Below are 25,835 nucleotides of genomic sequence, written 5' to 3'. Positions count from 1 at the left end.
CTTTTCTAATCAGATACAAGTGCCTCAGATTTTTCAAGGCAACATGAATGATGAAATGTGTTTTAGCATTTATCTTTAAAAGTAGTTTTATTTCTCAAGTAAAAGACTATAGCCTGTTTCTTCCAGCGTCTCAAGAAATTCTCATTGATCTATGTACATGTTCTATGTGCTTATTTTCTTTTCTTTTTTTTTAAGTGCTTGTTTCATTGTGGTGTGAATCAATGTTTAAAATTTCTGGATTTTGATCTTTAGAAAATGCTGATATATCAGAACTGTTAAAAACCTGATTGTTCTTTGGTCCTTGTTTGGTGGGGCACCCTATTGATTACTCTTGTCTGTTAAAGAGAGAAATTCTTCCTCTAGCCTGCAGATCATTAAGTGTATGGTTTGCAGTATGCCTTTAAATTTCATTGAATGCATTGAACATGATTGTCCAGTGAATTTTGAGTTGACTCATAGTAATGACTTTGCTTTGATTCTGTGGCTTTTGCTCCTCTCCACAAGAGCTTGAATTCTCTGTTGCATTTTGTATACGTGTTCTTCACAGTGGAAGAAATTTTGCATTTTTTACAGAGGTGGTTTTTCCTAACACCTCTGAATGCCTTCTGTAATTGATACAACAAAAATCTGTTATTTCAATGCTTAATTATTTCATAAACTAGTTTTTGGCTTAATCAGAAACAATGACAGAGTGATAATAAAAAAATAGGAAAACTTTCCTTCCTTTGAAGAATAGAAATCAGGTGGTCAGGCTCACCCATGCTTTGGGCCTGACACACTTAATCTCATGTCATTGTGTATCATGATTCGGAGATGGAGTTGCTTCAGGTTTATTGATTTTTGTTTTAACATTTGTGTTGAATTCTTTCTCCAGGCTTATGTATCCTGTTGGGTTTGTTGAAACTGTAGAAGGGAAACAAAAGCTTTTTTTGGTTTCCGGAGGCCTGAGTTGCTGATGATAAGGGTTGAGGGTGGGCTGAGGAACAGAGTGACACTCCCTCTGCTCCCAGCTGAAATTGATGAACAATGAAATCAATTAAGTGTATCGGTATTTGACCAATAGAAGTTAGCGAGCCCAAACTGGCTAGTTATGCCCAAAGAAAGTACTGAATTCACCTGCAGAATTAGGTGCTTTACCAAGAAGAAGCAGCTTAGAGCAATCAGAAAAATCAGTCCTATGATGAGATATAAAGTAAATATAATATCTTTTATTTCTGAAACTTTTCTACGTTAAGTTGTGTAGAGCTAAAATTAAGTTTCAAGCACCAGGAGTTAACAGTGTGGGTGGTTCTGTATGATCATTATTCAGGAATGTGCCTAGACTCTGCTAGAGTGGCTGAAGCTGGCAGGAAAAGACCCAGAGCCAGGATTTGTCACCTTAGGGTGTCCTCCATAATGGTTCCATGTGGGAGCCCATGATTGGGTTAACAAATTGTAACAGACCCCAGCCGCCTGTCAAATTTAAGAAGAAAACGTATGCTTAGTAACTGCTTTGCAAGCAAGTGCCTGTGCATCCTCACTCCTGTCTCCTTGCCTTAAAAAGCAGAGATAATGCTTTGCTTGCGTAGATGATGTTTTAGATAGCACTCTGCTCATCGCAAAGCAATGACCCAGGCCCACAGCTATAAAGGCTGGGCTTGTGTGCAGTTAGATACTCTATTATCCCCCAAGCAAGGACCTAGCTGGTCTGGTGGTCTGCTTTGTAATTCACATGTCTAAAGAATGTATCTTATTCCCCTCACCCCATGACTTACCTAAAGATACACTAAGCCTTTGTACTCATGGTGGATTCTACAATCTCTGTCTCATCCTTCTTTCCCCAAGTTCCTGCTTACTATCACACAACTGTTAATGACGTTTTCCTTTGATTATACACAATAAATATGGGATCATTTGAGAGGCTCGTGGAGTTGGGTCCCTACGCCCTCTCTCTTTCGTGACTTTTTCCACAGAGTCTTGAGTATTCATTCCCTGTACGTAAGACTTCTGCCAGCCAGAACCCACAGTTCCAGGTGAGAAGGATGCAGGCTTTATCTCTCCTACCTCTAGGGAGAGAGAGTAGAAAATTGAGATCTGCTCTTCCGTGGTCCCTTCCTGCCCCAGGTCTGCTCCAGTTCACCTGCAGCCTTCTGGCCTCTGCTCACACTGCCTCTGTCCCAGGACTGACAGCAGCCTTTTCTTCCCTGGTAAACATTTCCTGTGCCTTTTAGAAGTTGGTCTCTTCTCTGCAATACAACCCTGGCAGATGTGATGGTGGTAAACGTGCTGGAGGGCAGTCACTTGGGGACTGCCAGGAGCCATGCTGATTCTCCTGAGTCTCTCATTCGGGGTTACAGAACTGTCGAGCAGCAGAGGAAGCCCTTTAACGTGAGGCCAGCTCAGCATTGCATCACTTTCATTTTATTTTTGAATTTTCAGTGGAGAAATTATTTGTAGCAAACTGTTCCAGATTTTTGGCTGCCTGCTTTCCTCACCACCATTTCCTTGTTGGCTCTGGTGCTTGTTGTAAGAACCAGGTTTCTTCTCTGGTTATTTCTAGCAGCTGGGCTTGCCGAATCCTTGATCTGCATTTGAAGCAGAATGCTTCTTCGTGATGTCAAGCTGATTTTCCTATTTCTGAATATTTCGTGTACACTCAGCAACTCTTTCAAGTGAAATGCTCTTGTCCAATTCTGTTAACCCATATTTGCCGATCTCCTGCTTTCATGCTGAGGGCAGTTTCTTCTTCCTGTAATAAAAGTTAGCAATTTGCATTTACTATTTGAAGGTTCTGGCCCTAGGTGCTTTTGTCCTTAACAGTTTTAATACAATTCACCCATTAAAATGTGCAGCGGTTTTTACTCAAAGCCCAGAATTGTGCATCGCAGTCAATCTTAGAATATTTTCATCCCCCAACAGGAAGCCCTGTATGCACAAGCAGTCATTCCCATCTTCCTCATCCTCCCCCAGCCCCAGGCAGCCATTGTTCTCTCTCTATGGATTTGCCTGTGCTGGACATTTCATGTAAAACAAGTTATTTCATGTAAATGGAACTGTCTATTGTGACTGACTTCTTTCACACTGAGTAACTTTTTCAATGTATTTCCAGGTTGTGGCCTGGGTCAGTACTCTATGCTTTGCTATTGCTGAATTATATTCTACTGTATATCTGGGCCCTACTGTTTACCCATTCATCAGGTGATAGTCGTTTGTGTTGTGTCTGCTTTTTGTTTGTGAAGAGTAATGGCGTCGTGAATACTCCTGTAGGAATTTTTATGTGGACATTTGTTTTCAGTTCTCTTACTTGTGTGACCAGAGAGCAGAAATGCTGGGTCATTCATAAACCAAATGTTCAACTCTCTGAGGACCTGCCAGGCTGTTTTCTAAAGTGGCCACCCTGTGTTACATCCTCAAAAGCAAGGGCTGCGCGCTCCGCTTCCTCTGTGTCTTCATTAGTGCTTGTTACACATTTTTTTTATTATAACCTATTGTAGTAAGTGTGAAGCGGTTTCTCCTAGTGGTTTTGACTTGATTTCTTTTACAGCTAATGATATTGAACATCGTTTGATTGTGCTTATTGGCCATTTGTATATTTTCTTTGAAAAATACATTTTCAGATACTTTATACACATTTTAATTGAGTTCTCTTTTTCTTGTTGAGTTGTAGGAGTTTTTTCTTTTATTTGAAGATACAAATACTTAATCAGATAAATAATTTGAAAAAATTTTCTCCTCTCTGATGTTTTTTCACCTTCTGGATGGTGTCCTTTGAAGCAAATTTTTAACATTTGATGAACTCCAATTTATCACTGTTTTCTTTGTTCCTTGAGCTTTTGGGGTAATATTTAAAATCTGAGGTATTTTATTTAAACTTTTATATAAAAAATAAATTAATTCTTAAGACTGTTCTAGGAGATGGGTGCTGTGGCTGTCCCCAGTCTATGGATAGGAGACTGAGGTGCAGAAAATTTCACTGAAATATCAGTGTCACAGCTACCCAGTGCTGTGGGATTTCAGACCCTCATGTTTGTCCCCAGCATTTGTGATCTTCACCACCATGCTCCACTACTGCCTGGAATCATTAATGAAAAAGTTTTCCTTTTTTGATTTCTTGATTGTTTGTTTTCTCATTGGGGAACTCACCTCTTCATTTTCCTTGCAGAGATCTGTGTAGGTTTATTTTAGATCTCATGTACTTATTTATTACACAGGCTCCAGCGATGATTGTGCCTAGTTGATCTAATCAATTCATACTCAAGTCTTTCCTGCTCATGACACTAAAAAGAGAGTCATGATTTACATAATGCTCAAAGAAGAATGTACTTGAGTGATTTTATTTTTCTAACCAATCAAACAAATCAAATAAAAACCCGGTGTTGGAACAGATTATAAGCCCTGCAGAATAGGGTCACTGTCTTCCTTGTGTTTCATTTGATTTGTCACAGTGTCTGGATAGTGCCTTGCTGTCCAGCAGTTTTGTGAGTATACGGTGCTCGTGAATCATTGTAAGGAAAGAATTTTGACAACAGACTGTGTTGTTCATTTCACAAGGGAAAAGATCATATAGAAATACTGCTCAGATTTATTTTAAAATTAAGCTTGGTGTTTTGAGAAGGGTTCAAGAAACCATACAAAAATTTTTTCACTAATTTTAAATCTATCTTAGACACATTATGCATACATAGCAGAGTAACTTATCAACTAGTTTTGACAAGAGGAGTGTATTATTGATTATCTATTTTAGTTGAAATATTCTACCTGGGATAAAGTAATCAGTGCCCATAAATGAACAAATATGTTTGTATTTCTATGCAACATGGGGGCAGACTTCATATGTTTTTATATAATATATATGACTGTGTGTTTTAATCTGTCTGTCAGTGTTTTTATAGTTTTTCATCAATGTTGTAACTTTAGAATTCTTCTATGGAAATCACCCCCAATTCTAGTGCAGTTTGTACTGTGTATCCTGTCTTATGCATGGGATTCCACTGTCCCCTCACTGAGGAATTTCCTCTCCTATTGAGTTAGTAGCAGAGTTAAAGGAACTGTGATTTCTAGGCCTTTGCTCTCCATGTGTTTGCAGTTGGCTGTCAATCAAGATTTTCTCTTTCTTGAGTTTTCATTGTTCAATTAGAATTTTGGAAATAACAATTAATATGTTGCAACACTCTCCCTAGAAACTTGATGTGTTTGTGCTTTTCAGTTTCCAATTTACAAAAAATGTAAATGCACTCTTGTTTTTAAATAGTCCTTTTTCACTAGATATTTGTTTACTTCTTTATAGTCAAAATATTTTTTTCCCAATGAATGAATAGGTTTGCATGTTTTAAAAGATACCTTACTTTTTAAATTTCTTATTCTAACAGGTATATTCGTTGTACAGAATTTAGAAAATAAGGATAAACACAATTATAACTTAAAAATGGCCTCTAATCTCACCTGGAGATACAGTTGTAAGGTTTGAAATTGAGAATTACAAGTCCTCTCAAACTGTTCTTCTATTTCAAGTACGGTTTGGTTACTGAGATCCTCGAATTCCCATATGAATTGTAGCAGCAGATAGTCAGTTTCTGCAGAGGAACCCACTGGGATTGTGATCGAGTCCACGTTGAATATATGGATCGCTCTGGGGAGCACTGCCATCCCAAGAATGCTGTCATTTGATTCAGGAATGTGCGTGGTGTGTCTGTCCAGGTATTTAGGTATTCTTTAATTTTTTTCAGCATTGCATAGAGTTTACATTGGATTATTTTACTATATATTTTGCCTTTATACTGAGGACAAGTGTGCAAGGTACCGGGATCAGAAGTGTATTGGAGCTCCGCAGCTTGCTGCCACCATGGACGCTGTGCTCTTGCTTCGCCCACTGTACAATGTTGCACAAAATAGGACCTAAGTAACTCTCTCTTGAAAGAATGATTATATGATTGCTGGATGATGCTTGAGAGTCCTTGTGATGATGTCTTTTTCCCAGAATTTCCCCTCTTCTTTACTATGCCCTTTCCCTTCCTTTCCTCCAGCCTGTGTTTCAGCCTGCCTGTGGCATTGATTTTCCTTGTCTGTGGACTCTTCCTTTCACTAGTTCGTGATAATGTTACATGTGAGATGTGGAAACTTGCTAGATGTCAAGAAAGAGGAAATCCATTGCATTCTAGTTTTTTTAGAGTGTGCTATTGTATTATCGATTGAAATGAAATCAGGCTGACCCATTGAGCCATCCCCTGAGCTCTTTTTGCCTTCCTACAGGTGATACTGCTCTCGTTGCTGCATGTGCCCTTCCCCCAGACTTGGTTTTGGGGTTGAGTAAGTCACCGTCACTGGAGCCCTCTCTTTAAATGATGAAGAGAACATTTGCTCTTTCTCCCTGTTTGGGGACTTGGATGAGATGAGGCAACAGATAAAGAATGGAGCCCCACCTCATTCTGACCCCCGCTCTTTCCGTTCCTTTCTCCAGGGGAAGAGTACAATTCAAAAATATGAAGATTGTGAACTAATGAGATAGACAAGACAACCGATCATTTATTAAATACCCTTTCATGCCAGAAACAAATGTATTATACACACAAAAAGCACATAAAATACGGTAGTACTGTGGTTACAAACGTGGGTCCGAGTTCGAGTCCTGGTCTGGAGTGACAAGTCCTGTGAGATGGAGAATTGGTAGGTCGGCTTAGCCTCTCTTGGACTTGTTTTCTGTCCTGCAGAGATGGGGCTCGCTAGGCGTCCCTCCCCCGTAGAGGTGCTGAGGGGTGTAAAAGACACGTGTAGGCAGACCGAGCACAGCTGCTCTTTCCTCGTAAGTGCAGGATAGCATCGCTTTTGCGGTGATGGCTTTATGACTGCACCGTGTAGACTCTCAGTGCTCCAAAGGGATGCCTTGCAGATTGGAGATGGGATTCTCACTTCTGTATATACCCAAGGATTGTGTTATTGGGCCTTGCTAATTTGACTCTATTCTTTAGAAAGTACATAATTTAGATATATTTTTCAAACATGCATGATTTTTTCTTTTATTATTTATAGTTCTACCCTCTCATCTCTTGGTGTGACTTTTCATGGAATCCAGGAAACAGTCCTAAGCAACCTGCCTCTTCACACTTCTCCGTGGTGGTTTCCTTCCCTGACTAGAAGAGGGTTTTGCATAGGTAATTTTGATTGCTCCCCTTCTCTTGGAGACTCTCTGTTTTTCTGCCCATCTCTCACCTGTCCATCTGTCCATTTCTCTACCCACTCATTCTTCTGACTTGTTTCAATAAGCATTTCAGGCAGCTTACAGAAGAACAGGTACCAAATAAACAGGTGAGAAAATGGGGCCAAGTTCATACAGTGAGGCTAGGAGTTGAGCCTGTGTGAGAGTTGCCAGCGTGAGACACACGCCTCTGCCTTGTGACTTATAAGATAGACAACATCAATGTGCCTGAAGCTCCCAGCAGACACAGGGAAACAGGGTTTGTGGGAGATGCTCATTGGCTGTGAAATAAATAAGTGGCTTAGTAGAAGCCCAGCCTTTCCAAGTACTAAGGCTTAGGAGAATATTTTAGTGTCTTCCAAAATCAGATTATTGCATCTTTTCTTTTTCAGAGTTTTATGTATAGTTGGTTTACATTCTATACCTGGAAATTTCTCCAAAACTTCTGCCCACGTGAGTCCCATGACTCGGGAATGGGGTGGTTCTGCTCATTGACAGGTGTTGGCCAGAAACGGAAAATGACAGCCTCAAAGGAGCCTGGGATTTATCAGTTATGTTTTGTCAGTGCTGTAGATTTCAGAAAATGCTTTCACCTTTTCTTTCCATCTGAGGCAGCAGCGCGCTCTCTTACCAGCATCAGGAGCTCAGGGCCACGGGATGGTGGGGGCTGACTGCACTGCCGTCAAGACAGCTGAGCTAGTCACTGCAGGTGTGGTTCTTTTACATACTGCAGTTCATGCTCTTTACTAGAATGTTTCAACAGGGAGTTAATTAACTGAGTTAATTAACATTTTATAAATATGATGCTTTGTTGAAAAGACAGTCATAGGCAGAATATAAGTTGTGATCACTTTAAAAATGGTTTCATTACTGAAATTTCAGTAGGAAAGATCCAGTTTATCTTATTTCCGCCTCTCTTTAAAAGTAACAAAGAAACAAGACAGAAAAAGCAGAGGATGATTTCTGTTCTTCCTCTCGGCTTGCAGGTGCCCTCACCTCCAGTGGCATCCATCCAGACACCAGCACTGACACTGGCCGTGCTCAGAACTGCCTCAGCCCTGAAGACACATCTGACAAATGGAAGGGGGCCACGCCCTGTTACAGCAGGTGCTCTCACTTTGTGGGTCCTTATGTAACTGCGCGGTGTTATTCAGGATCGCCCTTTCTACACTTTGTGACGCTGCTGCGGTGTCTCCTAGTTATTTGTTTCTGTAAGTACTCGTGTAATTTTCCAATGTGTGGTACTAGACATCTAAAAATGCATTTTTCAGATGAAAAATAGTGTGTATTTAATATAAATGTATGAAAAAAGGGTCAAATGGATCTATCCTGGGGCCAGTACTCAGAGATAATAATTAACACATTAACATCTATTTTCTGTTCTTTTCATCAGTGTGTATTACCTCTGTCATAAAAACCAGCGAGCAATGTGTGCCTGTATACTGTGTGGAGACCTCCATTTTCCATTCGGCTTATTACACATTTTTCTACAATATTCTATCTCCCCTGGCATGATTTTTAATGACTAGTATAGCATTCTGTCTTGTGGAGTCCTCGTCCATTTTACTTTGGACTTAAATAAACTTTTAAATTCCAAGTATACTTAACTGAAATTCTGAAAAGAGATCTGTTGTGGTACCGAAAGTCCCCTACATCCCTTCCCCTTTTTTCCTGAGAGTAAAAACTGCTGACAATGTGGAGTATATATTTCATGACCTTTATGCCTATGTCATATAAATAAACTCATACATACACGTATATGAGAAATCTATGTCTATGTGTGTGTATATATGCTTTATTGAAAAATAAGGCCATACTATATGTTTTCTGCAGCTCGGTTTATTCACTCAGGTATATATCACAGACGTCCTCTCTCTCCAGACTCACCCGGTCCTTTCAGATAGAGTAGAGGGTTTTCCTGATATGCAGGTTTGGTCTCTTGTGTAAGGACACCTTTCGTGGGAGCGTACTGTGGACAAGGCCTTGGACCACGCCGAAACACCGGAACTTTAGTGCCCACAGCTCACCGTGATTTACCGCATCATTGTCTTGATGGTGGACACTTAACTTTTCTCCATTTTCCACTGTCAGAAAGGGTGTTTGACTGGCATACTTCTTATACAAACATTCCTGTGATCTTGTATGAGTATTATTTTCGTTAAGGTTTCTGGAAATTTAGTCCTTGGATGTGACAACTACATAAATCACAGGCTCCTTTCAAGTGAATCAAGAAATTCCTTCTCCTGTGGGGCATGAAAAGATGTAGAATAACTTATGTAACCAATTCTCTATCGCTGGATATGATTTCACTTCAGCTTTTCTTCTCACCATTGTAAACAGTGCTGTGTAAATGCTCTGATAAGTACATCTTTTTGAACTGAATTTTTCTAAATGAAACGATTCCAAAATGTGGAGTTCAGCCTGTGTGTACACACGTTTTTCAGAGTTTACATATCCATTGACATGTCATCCTCCAAAAGATCGCTCACAGTTTGTTCTCTCAAAGATGGACACTAGCTAGAATATCTTTTAAAAATATGTGCCAATATGATGAGCAAAAGTACTTTTTCATTGTTTTAATTTGCACTTGATGACCAGTGAGGTATTGAGCATTTTTCACTCATTAGCCATCTGACTTTTAAAAAGTGAATGATCTCTTTTGTCCTTTGCACACATTTAAGTGAGGCAGCTTCTTGTTGCTTTGTGACAGCTCTATGTATATTATGAACATTAACCCCTTGTCTTCATCAACATGTATCAGAGAGCTTTTCCTTGTCATATTTTGCCTTTCATTTTGTTCAGTAGGTTCATTTTTGTTGTGGCCCAAAATAATCTTAAGATTGTAAATGTCTTCTTTTTGGGTTTTATTCCTGATATTATTCTTAGAAATACTTTCTTATAATGGTATAAATTTCTTCTGTAGGTTTTTTTAATCTCTAAGATGGAGATGATGATGGTACTTGTTATAGTGAAGAGAAGTTGAATTAATATGAGCAAAGAATTATATTCGCTGTTATTAGTACTTTCTAATATTCACATCACATTCTGTAATTTTTCTTGCGGTCATTATGACTGGAATAGAATTTGTTTTTTCCAGGGGATTCTCTGATTGTCCCAAGACAATTATTGAATTCCTACTTTGCTTTTTAACTTGAAATCCCACCTGTAAAGAATACTTATGTACACTAGAGTCTCTTTTTGAGCTCATGGTTTATTTTTATCAATCTTACTTTCTTACACTAGCACTATATCTTACATATTGTAAACATTTATTTAATATCTGACAGTGCGATTTTTTGATTCTCTTTTCGATCCCAAATTTTCTTGGTTAGTATTATGACTTTATTATTCCTGAAGAATTCTAATATAATTTTTCAAGTTAAAAAAAAAAAGAAGTGCTGTCGTGGGATTTTTTAGTACTTTTGAATTATCTTTAGGAGAACGTACATTTTTACAAAACTGCTTTCCTCCATACAAAATGTTGATGTCTCTACTTTCACACCTCTTACTTTACCCCACAGTACAGTCCTGTACTTCCACCATGTACAACATGGGCATTATTTTTGAGTTTATTCCAGATTATTGTTGATGTTTTTGTTAATTATTTAAGTCAGAATTTTTTGCTATTGTATATTTTAACTGTTAAAACTGACACCTAGGAAGGCAGATTCGGTTTGTAAATACTCACTTTGTAACTTCTCATTTAAAATTGTAAGTATTAAGTACTTGTTACAGAATCCTTTCTTTTCTGTTTTTAAAAATTTGTTTCCAAGATTCTCAAAATGGTCATAGCAAAGTAGTATAGGTGGGGACAGAGATGGAGAGAGGTAGTGTGGCTCATGTACAAACTGTGAGCACTTTCATGGCTGCGTTTACGCTGGAAAAGCCGCTGAAGAGTCCAGGATAAAACAGGGGTGGCTTTGTATGCAGTTGAAAGCCAGCTTTCTTGCCTGGTGAAGCCTGGTGGGCGTGACAGGTAGATGATCAAGGTCGAATGGAGGTTATTGGCTGCACAGAGCGCTGTGTCTGAGAACTGGAGAATATCGCCATGGGAAATGCTTGGTGCCAGGAACAAAGCAGAGGAGCTGGGGACCCTGTGTGTTAAGGAATTTCCAGCCCTCGGAGTGGGAAGATCAGACTCTGCATTCAGATCTGAGTTTGAATTCATCCTCTTTAGTTTACTTGTCCTCTGACTTTTGTCAAGCTATATACCCTATTTCACTTCCTGTTTTCTTATCTCTCAAAATAGGAGAATTACAGCCTGCTGCCAGATTGTTTGATCAGGTTAAATAATTATTGTCTATAAGATGCCACGTACAGTCACAAGCTCAGTGAGAAATGGGCTGTCACCTGTTCTTCTGCAACTCAGTGCTTGACAAGACATGTGGGAAAGCCAGTCCCTAATTTGTGTGTGATGCAAGTAGGAACAAAATTAATGTCTTGCCTTTCCCTAGCAGTATACTTACAGCTTTGCTTCATTTACTTCTTTCCTCCTTTCCTTTCCCCTTTCCCATCCTCCACCAAAAGATCCTGAGACTCTCTCAGAATAGTAGATTCAAATTACTTTAAAGGTTGGCTCATCCTCATGAAATGATAGTAACATAAAAAAAATCTGTGCACATCCCACAATACATTGTATTTGATTTACACACACACGTGTGCACACATACACACACACAATCAGGCTACCTTCCACTTGCAGAGGGATAAGGACCACTTTTTCTGAGTTTTCACTCACTGAGCTTGAGAACAATGTCTCTTACACAGACTTTCACCAGGCTTCGTTCATGGTGTTTTTAATTGAATTTCGGCTTTGTGGCCATAGATATAGTCTCCTAATAGAAGAGAGAAAGTGGAGACATAGACATTCCGCTGAGATATTGGTGTCATCATATTTTAGTTGGAGAGGACTTAAGACAGCATAGAGTCGTAATATTATATGGGTGAGAATCCATGATGTTGTAACTTGGACAAGAACATGGACCTTCTGCCGTCTTGTCCACAAAGGTGAAGAGGCAACTGGGCAGGGGATGGTAGGGATCCTTCTTGCTTGAGTTCCATGTTCTTGCTAGTTTTCATTGCTCAGTTGCCTTTAGTTTATGTCCATGAGGCCTCTCATGGGAAGGTCACTCTGTCCTGATAGATTGAGTTTCTTATCAGCAAAAAGCTCTGGACCCACTCATATTTCCCAGAGTTTTCTGCTGACCTGCTGACACTTTATATAATTGAGACCTAAGAAACTACAGAATATAAAATCCTTATTGTTATTGTTTGCCCTCGAGTTCCATAGGAAGGGGTGCTGTCTCAGGCTGTCTAAAGCCAGATCTGAACAAAGATAGGGTGACAGGCTGTGCTGCTGGTCCTCCACAGTTGAAGGGGATTTCCAACTTAGCTTTATATTCAAGGCAGATGAGTTCAAATCTTGCCTTTACCAGTTATTATCTTTGTGAATTTGGGGAGAAACTGTACTTTTTTGTGTCCAAATTTGTTTATCTGTAAGTAAGTTCAGTATTTATTTTAAGGTTTCTGTTTTAGAATTGAATGAGCTAATACTCTCATTTATACCTAAAATAGTGATCTCATGGTTCTATGCTGGTGCCTTGGTAGTTGATTACTAAGGGACTCCGCAGTGAGATTGGGGGTGTGGGACCATGGATAATAGAGCTTATATTCCAGGATATGCTTGTAAAAGACTGGATGTGCAGTGGATTTTTAGTAAATATCTACTCCTTTCCTAATCTGCATTGATTGTGTATATATCTTTATACTAATATATGAACAATTTTTATTGCAATTTAAATATCTTTGTAGTATTTACAATATCTAGTTATAAAAATACGTGAAATAAAAAGATTTGAATTTATTTTCTTTTCAATAAGCAAAACAAAATAAAATAGAAAAGAAAAAAGTTTTGAAGGAGTAGAAATAATTTTATTTCTGTGGAATCAATTCCTTGTAATAGGTTTTTTGTTCATGTTGTTAAAAAGCATATAAAATTGATAGGTGGTGAAATACTGGAAATGAGGAAACAGTGGAGACATACTAACTCTAAGGCAGTCAATTTGTTACCAAGTCCAAACTCGTTCTGCTTGCTGCATGACAGGCCGATTAATCGGGAGATGAGATGTTGGAGTAAGGAAAAGAGACTTTATTTGTAAAGCTGGCAGACCCAGAAAATGGCATATTGTTATCCAGTAGAACTCTCTTCCCCAGGGCAGAATTCAGTCTCCTTTTATACTAAAAAGCGGCGGGGATGTGGCTGGTTGTTGCAAACTTCTTGCTGTATGAATTGTTTGTCCTTGAAATCCTTTGTTCCTGCAGCTGTCCATGTGGGTCAAATTATGGTGCCCCTGTAAAACCTCCAAAAAAAAAGAAAGGTTATTCACTATTTTACAACTTGCCATCTATACATAAGTGTAGAAGAGCAAATATCCTTAAAGATCGGAGCCCGGAGAATAGGCCCTCCTGGATATTTCAGGCTAAAGGCAACTTTCTTTTACAAAAGGTGCAGAGATAGCAAGTCTGAGCCTAGAAAACAAGGTACAGGATTAAAGCCAAATGAACACATCTAACATGGAGTGAAATTTGTTCTTTCTATTACAATTTCTTTTTCTCCCTCATAAATAATTTTAGTAAGAAACATGAGCAATTTTTTTATTTTTGCTTCTTAATAAAGGACTACAACTACAATTTAGTGAGCAGGGATGCTGTGCGTGCCTTGGTGTCACAGCAAACTCTTGTTGGTGGTGGTCGACCCTGCAACATGCCTGATGCCCCGTGAGTGTTGGTGAGGGTCCCCCTAACCAGGGGCTCTATTCAGGAACCACCATATGCGCGTTGACCTCTGGCACCTCTTTTTCAGCTGCAGGAAATTTTTTCAGATTCTATGATAGAAAAATCACTCCAGCTAGGGATAATCAGGGAGTAAAGGAAGAGGAAAAGGGCTTGAAGTAGAGTAGAAGAGAAAGACAGAAGCTCAGGGAGCCTGGGGGCTTGGCAGTGCTGCCTCGGGAGAGAGAGGAGCAGAGGTGTGGATGGGACCGGCTACAGAACCAGCTCCTGCAGCTTTCCCTGCACCCAAGCCACACAGCTTTTAATAGGGCCCAGGACTCTCTCCTGGCTGGATGTCACCCTGGGCAGAACCTTGAGAATCGAAGGTAAGGGGTGGGCAGCACTCACCTAGGGGGTCACTGAGGACTTTGGTCAAGTCCACATTGACTTTTCCAGTCATGTGCCTTCACCTGTTCTTTATCTCAGGATCTGAGAAGCAGGAGCAAGGAACTCAGGGAGAGATGCAGGAAGATATCTGACTGTGTTAAGAGACGACAGTCACAGTGACACTGGGAGCGAAGACACTTGCAGCAAAGTAAAATAACTTCACAACCATTGCATCAGAGCTGCATGTGTGAGAGAGCCTAAGCCTGTCTCAGAGTGCAGGGGACAAGCGGAATGGAATGGTAAAATTAACACTGACAATTGAAATTTTGTTAAATAGCCTGCTACTTTTAATTTTATCACTTCAATGTATGCAGGTGTATTTCTATGAGCATTTATAGGTTCACACAACCCCACCAGCCCCTCTTGCCCCCATGGGGGATGGGATTTCTCAAGCACAGTGCCCCTCCTGCTTGCTTGGGCCACGCTGCGGGTCCTCACCTGGGGCCGGACTGCTACAGTACACTGAGTCCCCGAGGCACGGCCTGGGATACATGACAGGAACAACTGTGCTCTTGGCTGAGGGCCTCCATTTCCCCCTGCAGTGTAAGAATGCCGGTGACTCAGTTAGAAGCATGCATCCAAGCCGTCCTTCCGTGTCATCACCATCTAGAAGCGGTGCCTGAATCTTCTGAATTTCTGCAGAATGTGGTTTACAATCACCTTGAACAAGTGAGTGTGTGTCCTCTTTCAAGTGGAGGAGTTACTGCCGTTTTCCTGGAACTTACTCACCACTAGTCCATCTGATTTTTCTGTGCTAGGATTCAGTATGGCCTGCTAATAACTCTGCAGTCAGATCTAGAAACCCTGATGAAGAGGATTATTTATTTTCTTTCTTTATATGATAGTATTTTACTTTCAAATTTCTGAGTTTTCAGTTCTTGGAGGAATGTTTTGGGGGTTGGAGAAACAATTTTGCTCTTACCATCTTTGTGACCTGTTGCTATATGCGTCTCACCTGTCTTCTGTCACTTGTGAGGCGGTTCTATTTTTGACCCTGTCCGGGTTGTTCATATTTTAAAACATAAAATCTGTAAAAGTACAGTCCCTTTTACTCTGAAGACATTCCACAAATACTCCTTTAATCTGGGTATGGTTTTAAGAAGACACAATAATTGGAATATATACTTGCAGGTTGCCAGTGCAAAATCCCCAAATTAATAGTCAAGCTCAACGTCTAAAATCTTTCTAATCTACCATGGATTTGTATGGATAAGTGAAGTAGTTTGCTAAGAACTCAATCCTCCCAAGCTGATGCTCTGCCAGATGGTGGAGCCGAGGGACGAGGGTGTGTCCTGCCCTTACTGAGCTGACAGTTTCATGGCAAGGACCTTCACCAGGTGAAGAAATTGAAGTTTCTTCTAAGAACAGTGGGTCTGAAATGAGTCCAAAAGCGTGGGAGAGACACAATCACATTTGTCTCAAGTAGGGGAGAGTGGCTGTGGGGCCACCTGGGAGACTCATGAGTCCAGGTGGGCAGTGTTGTTGGCTTCCAATTGAGCGGTGGGACGGTCAGTGGGTAAAAGCGAACAGATTGAAGGCATGTTTAGATGGTAAAGAGGAAAGGATCAATGCTGTCTGTGAAGGTAGGATGGAGTAAGGCCCAGGTTTCTGGGTGGATTAATGAGTTAAATAATGGTCCTGCTGTGTTCTGAGGAGGGAAAGCAGCAGAGGGAGTTCTGGGGGAAAACTGATGAGTTCAGCTGTGGGTAAAGTGAAAGGCTGTTAGATGTGTGGTCTGGGAGCTCTGGTGAGAGCCAGTAGTGAGTAGGGGGCGGGGAGAGAGACTTTCAAATCATTTTGTCTTGTGAAAATACATACAAGAATGAGTAATGACACAACCCCTGTATATTCTGGATTTAAAACCCAGTAACATTTTGCTATATTGACTGCAGGGGTTCTTAATTTTTAATAGAAATAAAATAAATAGAAACAAAATAGTGGAGTTAATGAATATCTTAGAGTTGATGTGTGTCCTTGTATGTATTTTCATACCTCATCTGTTTATAAACATAATCTACAAAAAGTTAACTTGCTTAGCATTAGAGTTAAACAGAGGGACGTGACACACTCTGTTGGTGGTTCAAGGTGATTTCTTGGGCAAATTATGTAGCCTCTCTGTGCCTTAGTTGCATCTTCTGTGACTGCCCCCGTGCCCCTCATCACAGCTGATTTCCTAGACTTGAAGTTGGGAGGGAGGCTGCTGAAGGGAGTAAGAGGTGGCAACTGCTAGGGTCACTGAAGAGAGAGACAAAAACAGATTAAAGCTGAGAAACTGAGTGCTAATACCCTCAAAGGAGAAAGAATCCCTTAGTTTTTTGAGCCACTTAGCCTAAGAGAACGAAAATCATGTGGATCCAAAGCTCTTGAGCATATGAGTATTGTGGGTGGGAGGGTTTCATCAGAAAAGCGTTGAGAAAAGGCCTTTTGGTTTCCTTTTACGTTTCCAGTAAGGATGAGGCGCAGAAGAAAAACCACCCGTTTCACTGTAGAAGGTGCTGTTTTGTGCGAAACTGTCCGAAGGTTGGAAACCATTCATCAGTGGTGCTGGCAAAAGAAGAGACTTCTGGATTGGGTGGGGCACTTGCTGTGACTTCCAGGTGACCTGCTGGCTGGGGGCTGTGAGGCGGGCAGTAGGTTTGCAGTGTGACCTGGGTATAATCCCTGGCATTGAGGCTGCTGATCTGACTAGCAGAGCTGGGCAGACACCGTCCTAACGGGGCTGCTCGGGATGAGGCCTGGGACACCTGCCATGCTGAGGGCGAGAGGAGAGCTCCCCTGAGGTTGTGTCCCTGTGAAGATTAGAAACGTCCTCCTGCAGGGGAGGAAGAGCCTCTGAGCAGCGGGCCGGATGCACAGGCAAGACCAGCCTGAGCACGGAGATTTCAGGAAGCCGGAATTCATACAGGCCCGAACAGCCTTGTTCCTGAGAAACTGGAGGGAAAAGATGCTGCAAATGCAGGCTAAGTTCAGACACTATTGTGTGTCATGAGTGATAGGAAAAGACTGTTCAGGCAGCCACGAGAGAACCCTGTGGTTGTCCCAGTTGGGCGTCACACAGGAGGGAGGAGCAGAGTTATATACTTTGCCACTTATTAGCTGTGTGACTTTGAGCAATATCACCCCACTTCTCTCTATATATATCTACATCTGTAAAGAGACACAGTGACAAGCTCGTGTCATCAGAATGCTTTGTTTAGCTCTGATCCCCTTTGTCCAGTCCTGTCAGTGCTGCCCTGCAAGGTTCTGCAGCGGCTGCTCTTGCCCTGTGATGGGAGGGCATAAAAGGGCATTGTAGCACCCGAGGGCAGAAAGGGGTTGCTTTAAAAGCAGACATGTAGCCACCTGCAGCTGCAGACCTGCAGGCAGTTTGGTTCATGGTCGTGGAGAGGACTTTGGAGGCCTTAGCGTCGTCTTAAGACTTGTTTTCCCTTGGGGACCTGATTTGCCTTTGCAGATTAATGTTGAAGATTTGGGCTTCTGGCAAAGCTGTTTTCAGAGATGGGTATATACGTAAAATATCATATAAAATAAAATGATTTATTTAACGTGTGCGACTTTGCAGCTGTTGGGAAGAGCTGTGTTGGCCTGGTCTCCACGGGGGACACCAAGGTTCAGCAGAGCGTGCGGGAGGGAAGGCAGCCTACAGTGCTTCTGCGGGGTGTTCTCCCCAGCAGGGCGCTCTGCTGAGTTGTCTCTTCTCTGAGTTTGGTTGCCAGAGGAGCAGACAGCAAAGTAATGAGTTCTGGAGGGATTGTATAATGACAGGAAGAAATAGGAACCTGGAGATTTTCTGGACTAAAACACGCTTTTGGTTCCTGATTCAGTGTGTTCCATTACAGAATTGATGAGTTGTGTCTATTCTGGAACGTCATTGAAATAAACGTTCAGCCTAAATGTTAAGGGCTTTGATTTATTTGGCTGGAGGACTCGAGCCGGGATGACAGCCTCTCAGATCACTCTGAGGGACTGCTCCCAAGAGGTAGTGGAGGAGCTAGGATAAATAGAATCTTTACAACAAAGATCAGGTAATTGGAACAATAAAATATTGCTTGTTATCTAAAGAAAACCAGATATCTCAAGTTCAAGTATTTAGTGGTTTTCTATGTATGGTGGGAAGCAAACATTTGGGTCATTGAATTCATTCCTTTGGCAAGCACCTGGCTATCTAGGGCCAGTATCCTGTCCTTTCTTGCACTGAGTCTGCTCAGAGGGCACCACTGTGAGTGGCTGAGAGGCCGGGCTGTAGGCATGAACTCGCTGGGGGTTGGCAGCAGCCGCTGATGATTTGGATTCTGCATTCTTTGTTTACTGACATGGTTGCAGTATTTTCATGCACATTGTAGTATTTTCATTCACAGTGTTCCCCCTTGGTCCTAAATTCGACCAATATTTTGAGAGACATTTCATGACCAATTTTGTCCCACGGTGCTAGGATGGCTCATTCCTAGTTCAGGTGAAGAATCTTCTGAGTTGCCATTCAAGGTGTTAGTTTTTTTATCAGGCCCTGTTGATACTAAAAGTTCTCTGGATCACCTGTCTTACTACTCTATTATGATCCAGGAAGTGTTTACCCATCTTTGCTCATTCCCATACCTAGAATCACACTATTATATTTATTTTATTCAGGGTTATAAATTTTATCTGTTTCTTCAAGATGTTTAGCCATCATCAATCTTGTGGGCCTAGTTACACATTGGGAATTGTAACAGACAACAATTTTATAAAATAGACAGGATATAAGTAATACAGCTAGTAACGTTAATAAAGTCACGAGTAAGAATTTAATAGTCGAGAAGTTGTATTTTTGGGTTAAAATTTTGCTTGTGTTTCTGAGTTTGATCCTATGAGAAAGTTCATATTTATGGTCAGGGTCAGAGCAGGTATTAATTGGCCAGTTGAAATCTCCCACCTTGTAAGATCAACAGTGGCCTAAACAGAACTATAAATTCTTTTTAGAATAACGTTTCTGAGGGCTATCTAGTTAGAGCCTTGGAGTAGGGAAACCCACCAAGGTAACACAGAAGTACTAGACATAGGTAATTTATCATAAACTTAACAATTGGAGTAGTTCATAATCAAAGGTTGGAGAAATTATCAAAGTAATTGGTATACAGTCCTGGTCCGGTGTCTTGGGTCAGTAGTCTAGCTCAGATGTCGTCTTCTTCTCATCCTGGTATGGAAGCTTTTTCTCCATTTGGGCATTGTTTTAAGGTGAGCAGCGCTCTATAGGCCAGTGCACTGCAGGGGCTGTTTCAGATAGGAAATGAATCCGAGACTCCGTTTCCTTCAGCTTTGGTGTGTATGGTCTAGTTAAGAGTATCTGAAAAAGGGTCTTTCCATTCAGGTTGGAGACAGTTCTTTAAGTCATGCCTGTTGCAGTATGTATAATCCCCTGGCTGCAGGTCATGGGGCATTGGAATTTTACCCAAGGATAGATTACTGAGCTTCAGAATCAAACTTGGAGTATTCTTTTCATAATTCAATTAAACTGTACAGCAGTGTGACATAACAGCAAGGAATGATCTGGGAAGTGTCTTAGTAAATATGGACCTCAATTAACAAAACTAGAATTTAATATCGACTAAAATATAATTTTTTTCTCTCTAAAGTTACCCTCAGTTTTCTCAAATATAGCCAAATCAAGATTAATTTCTTTACAAATTAAATCTGATTATTTGATCATATAGGCTTTTTAAATTGACTGTGTTGGAAGTTTTAATACGGAGTCTCAGGGTAGAATGTTAATAAGGTTTTCTAAGGCCAAGAAAGCCACGTCAAGGCTTTTCATGGATTTTTGCCTTACAGATTTAGGTAAATTCTTTTCTCTTTAAAATCCTTAAAATACCTTTATACTCCTATATCTCTTAGGAGATGATCTCCCTAATTTGTCTGATAGAGCCACTGGGGACCTAAGTATTTTTAGTCTTTTGAGGGATCAGATAGAGAGAAAAGATAACTGTTCCAAGTCTGTATACATAGTTATAATTTATCAAATTGCTGTGAACCATAACTAGCTTAAGGAGAAGAGATTCTTTATGTCTGGGAAACAGGTTAAAAGGCAGTAGTATTTCAAACAATATCAAAAATTATAACCATATTCAGCTGGTTAATCAGTCCCATGTAACTAATTCTTTTAATGAGAGTTTTCATTAGAACTTTAAAATGTCTTACCCAGTTTAGTTCAGTGCTGTAGTTTGAAATTTATTAGAAATCAGTAAATCTCCTTGAAGAGAAAGCATTTTGCAAAACCATCAGAAGAAAACAATTAACTGTCTATAAATGACAAAAGATTTAAAAGCATGGTTAAACACCGTTACACTATAATCAATAAAGAAACCTGTTCACTATACCCATAATTATCACTGGTAACATTTCAGATAAACCAGAATTTTAGGGAGTCCATATAATTTCTACAATACCTATATTAATAATATTTCTCATTCAATATAACCTTAGAAGTTTTATGATTCATTTGACAATTCCATGTTATTTAAAATGCCAAATGAAACTTTATAGTTAAAAATCTCTCTTTGGGATGTTTCAGGGGCCTTCTGTAGCATCCCAAACTTAACTGGAGATTAAAAGAATTTTAATTAATTAAATTAATTTTTATTTAATTAATTAGAATTTTATATTTGGGGAGCTTTTTGAAAGATTTCAGAACACTTGATCAGATAAACATATAGATCACTGTAATGTAGTACTAATTCATTAACAAGAAAATATGTCAAATGTAAAGGCAGAACAGATCAGCTAAGTGGTATAAGAAGTTTTACAATCTGTTACTGAAGGTGGATTAATATTTTAAGAAAATTTTTTCCTCTTAACAGAGAGAAAACCAAATCTAATCTTGTTCCAGCTAACTTCTAAGATTCATTTACGTTGCCCAATTTGTTTCTAAACTTAGCCAATTCTGACCACGTACAAAACTTTCCTCAGGGTTCCTTTTCCACAAGCCTTCCACAGCTTTCTATACTTATATTAGTGTGTCCCTTATTTTGTCTTCCATTCAGAGGTAACCAGCTTCAGGAGAAAGTCACTATTTTTCATTAACAAAGTATTATTCCATTCTTACATCTTCCTTTACGCATTTATATTACTTTCCTAGGATACTGAGATCATTCCCTTACTAATAGAGACTATTTCTGTGTGACACCAACCATTTATTAATATTTCTAAACACCTTTAGTTTCACTGTAAGAGGAAGTTAAATGTTAAGTAATTCATATTTCAATCTTATTTTATCTGAAAATGGCATAGATATTTAATAAAATCTTGTCATTTAACTTAATTTAGCACAACTCTAGAATTTAAAGATATCAAACATTTAGAGATTATTTTAAGCATACATTTTAAAAATATATTTTAAATATTTACCCAAAGCTCTCATCTCATTTGCATTTAATTTACTTAAAATTTTACCACAGCACATTACTGTTATTTTTTTTTTGACAAATCTGCAACAGATATAACAGGATCTTATTTGACTTTCATTAAACCTAGGTACAGTAAAGGTATTATAGTTAAGATGGATGATTTTAAAGATGTCTATATTTATTAGAACATACTTAAACTAAACAATATCAAATATTACCTTAATATTGAATATTTTCCAATTCACATGACACTGAAAGTCAATTTGTTAAGTTTTTATTTTAAAAATACTTAATTTTTAAGCTCTTATATTTTTACATCAATTAAGCAGAGCTCTTTGACTTCGAAATTTTTTTTTTTTAGCAGTAGAAATATCTCACTTCTATAATCTGTATGCAGGCTTATAAACAGACAAAAGCTAGAGATCTCATAGCTTCACTTTAAAACTTACTTATATTTATAATAATAGTTGGAGTAAGCTGAATTTGCTTGCTCAAATCACTAAGGCTTACTATTTATGAAACAGATAATTAAGATTTCCTCACAAAGTCTGAAGGACCCGTCAGAGTTCTGAGTTCTAAATTGCCAAAAATTTCATGGCCTCAAGTTTTATTTCGTTGAGCTAATTAGGCTCAGTCCTAGGTCACTGTTTGTTGTATTTATATTTCTGATCTGCAAGACAAAGACACTCTCTTCCAGGTCCCCAGATAAATGCTCTGTCACCCAGACCCAATTTTATCTCCTTAATTGGCATTTTTGTATCAGTGAGAAGAGCTGTAAACAAAGAATTCCATGTTTTAAAACTAAGGTTTTCTTTATTTTGTCTTCCAAAGCTTGCATAAGACATTTATTAAGGTCTCTTTTCCTTGAGTTATAAGTTAAACCCAGGGTAAACCAATTTTTTTTTTTTTAGCTACTCAAATTACTTTTTAGATTTACGTTATATTGGACGTCTCAAGTAACTATATTGGTTTCCTTTAATTTGTTCAATTAATATTTTCAGAGGGATAGACATGTGCCCAGCCTTATAATACCAAGAAGGGGAAGCGTTTTTCCACTGAAACGTATCTATCCCACAACATAAGCAAAAGGTTTATATAAAGACCATCTAAATATACCAATTACACAAACTTTTATCTCAATTTTATTAAATCTTATACCTTTAATTTTTATATTTATTAAGTTTAATCAATAATTCTTATTTCTAGAAGGAGTGACAGAAACCTTTTTTTTGTGGGTGTACATTGTATATAATTTTATAGAAGTCTCTAGGATGCCCAAGTTTCAGCCAAAGAGCTTAGGCCCTTCTCGATTTTTAATTTCATTAATTGGTCTGTTGTCCCAATCCTTGATCAAGTATTTCAGTCTACATATAAATATATTTTAAACTGTGGTAAATAAAACGGACTTGTTTGAACTTTAATGTTGGGGGGGAGTAGGTGAACTCTTTGGCCCTTTTTTTTTACTTTACGTAGTGTAGTATCAAAACCCTGTATGTAAATCCAAAAATGTCCATTTTATTTATCTCATTCAAAATAACCATATAAAAATATTTATCTTTTGTGATAAGCCACTTATCTGTTTTTTTGACATTTTTACAATCCTTTTTCCAGTTATTCAACCTAATTAACATTAATTATACTAAGTTTTTATTAGCATCTCTAGAAACATTTATCAGAAAGGAAAAACAAAACTGTAGCTTTTCAAACCAGTTATATTTTTATATCTGAGTTCTTAGGTTAACCATTAGATATATTTTTCTACATTTAAACTTTATTTTAATAGGTACCAATAAAACAGCCGTTTATAATGAGATCTCTTTAAACTTTCACCAATTAAAAAGTTTTTCCAAATTAAAAAATCCATCATATGGCCATCAATTTATATATATATAAATAAATATATATATATATATATATATATATATATATATAAATAAATATATATATATAGTGATTTTAAACCAATAAGATGAAGAGGCCCTTCCACATGAGAGTCGGGGTGTTGCCTAAATAAAATTCAAAGGTTTACTCTCCAAAAGCTTAAAGCCTTCGTGGTCCAGGCTGATGCAACAAAGTTTAAGATGGCAAAATATCTGAAAATTGGTACAATCAAAGAATTGCTTAGAATCCCAATTTATTTGCGTGGCCACCATATGTACACAATACTTGAACTTTTGTATGGCAGAGTCCAAGGTTTCCTTTAAAAACTAAACTAAACATATATATACTTACATGCACACACTTAAAACATCCAGAGAAAGATAAAACGTTTACATTTCAAGGACACAGGAAGAGAAATCCAAGTTCCCACTAAAGGGGATTTTGTTTTTACAAGTTCAGAATGCCAAAAAATGTTTTTATCAGGCCTGGTTATTTCCAGAGTGAGTTTTTTTTTTTCTTATTCCCGATTAATGTTGTAAGTTTTGTATGTACATAAATCTGGCTGGGGTTTTACTTGGAGACTGGCAATCTGTCATTTCTTTTTCTTTTCTTTTCTGTTCTTTATTTTTTTTTTGAAAGTTCTATTCCCCATTGTAAGGTCGGGTTCTTAGAATAAATTTGCTAGTAAGATTTCCCAGAGGGACAACTCTGTGGCATGAAGTCTTTGTGTCTACCACTCCTGGAAGATTCCCTGTCACCCGAGAATGCTGTTACCAGCCAGGAGGATGGTCCAAAATTTGGAGTTGAAAGTTTCCTCATAAGAGTTTTACTTTTATCCTGAAAAATTCAATGGAGGTAACCAAATTGAGGAAAACATTAGACCAGCCTCTTACCTAACCACTCAGTCCTGAACCCAGTGTCTTTCAACTTGGACCCACTCGGGATGTCTCCACTGGGTGGGTAATTCACCTCAGTTTCTTTCAACTGGAGGGCCACGTACCTGGATACAGCGCCAGATAAAACTTAGGATCATCAACCAATATGTGAGATCTGAGAACCAGGAGAGACTCAGCCAAATTCATCTGGACCCCCTGAGGAGGCGGATGAGCACAAAGGGCCACTGCTGGTACCAAGGCTCTGGTTACTTGGAGAGTTCAGGTGGAGAGAAATCTGCTGTGGTGCTTCATGGTGTCCAAAACTGTTGACTGAAATAAACGTGCAGCCTAAAAGTTAAGAGTTATGTTTCATTTGGCGGGAGGACTCGAGCCAGGATGACCGTCTCTCAGAACTCTCTGAGGGACTGCTCCCAAGAGGTTGAGGAAGAGCTAGGATATATAGGAGCTTTACAACAAAGACCAGGTTGTTGGAACAATAAAAGATTACTTGTTATCTAAAGAAAGCCAGGTATCTCAAGTTCAAGAATTTAGTGATTTTGTATGAATGGGAGGAAGCAAATATTAGGACTCACTGAATTCATTTTTTAGACAAGCACCTAGCTATCTCGGGCCAGTAGCCCGTCCTTTCTTATTCTGAGTCTGCTCAGAGGGCACCATTGTGAGTTGCTGCAGTGGCTGGGCTGCAAGCCTGTCCTCGCCGGGGAGTGGCGGAAGCCTTTAATGACTTGGTATCAGTATTCTTTGTTTACTGACATGGTTGCAGTATTCTCATTCACATTGTAGTATTTTCGTTCACAGACCGAATATGGATAATCTGCAAACTTGGAAAGCAACCGAGATGGAATTACTGCAGATACCTTCTGCTTTAATAAGCCGTGTGCAAACATAAACACGGAGGAAGCATACACTTGGATTTGGAGGTGTAGGAAAGGGATCCTGCACATTGCAGGAGAACGCAATGCAGAATTCCTTAAGTCCACCTTTCTTTACTGTAGTGGTTTCTGAGAACAGTTTATGGTAATTAAACAACATTGACAAACGGTGGCACACATTGCTTTTAAGAGATGGCCGGCTGCAAACTTTTATATTGGACAGGTGGAATTCATAGGCAAGTGGTCAGGTGGATGGGAGAGAGATGGAGCCAAGGCCTGGGCCCAGATTCCGGTTTAAATTGCCATTTCTTCACCATAGGGCCTTGGAATAGAATGCATACTCTCAACCTGTTGGTGAATCTGTGAAATGGGCATGATAATATTCATTTCTTCCTGGGATTGTTGTAAGATCTAAAGAGTA

The 25,835-nt window shown here is 39.2% G+C and overlaps 1 protein-coding gene across 1 annotated transcript in view; it reads left to right on the top strand.

Moving 5' to 3' along the window:
- Nucleotides 1–25,835, top strand: part of LOC140690348 (trafficking protein particle complex subunit 9-like) — a 115,362-nt gene that overhangs the window by 21,996 nt on the left and 67,531 nt on the right. Inside the window, exon 4 of the mRNA XM_072952062.1 lies at nucleotides 7,783–7,880. Within this exon, the coding sequence (XP_072808163.1) occupies nucleotides 7,783–7,880 (98 nt within the window). The remainder of the gene's footprint in view (nucleotides 1–7,782; nucleotides 7,881–25,835) is intronic.

The sequence above is a fragment of the Vicugna pacos genome, chromosome 30 (assembly GCF_048564905.1).
Source record: "Vicugna pacos chromosome 30, VicPac4, whole genome shotgun sequence".
Classification (NCBI taxonomy): Eukaryota; Metazoa; Chordata; class Mammalia; order Artiodactyla; family Camelidae; genus Vicugna; species Vicugna pacos.
This window is presented reverse-complemented; position numbering and strand designations above follow the sequence as displayed.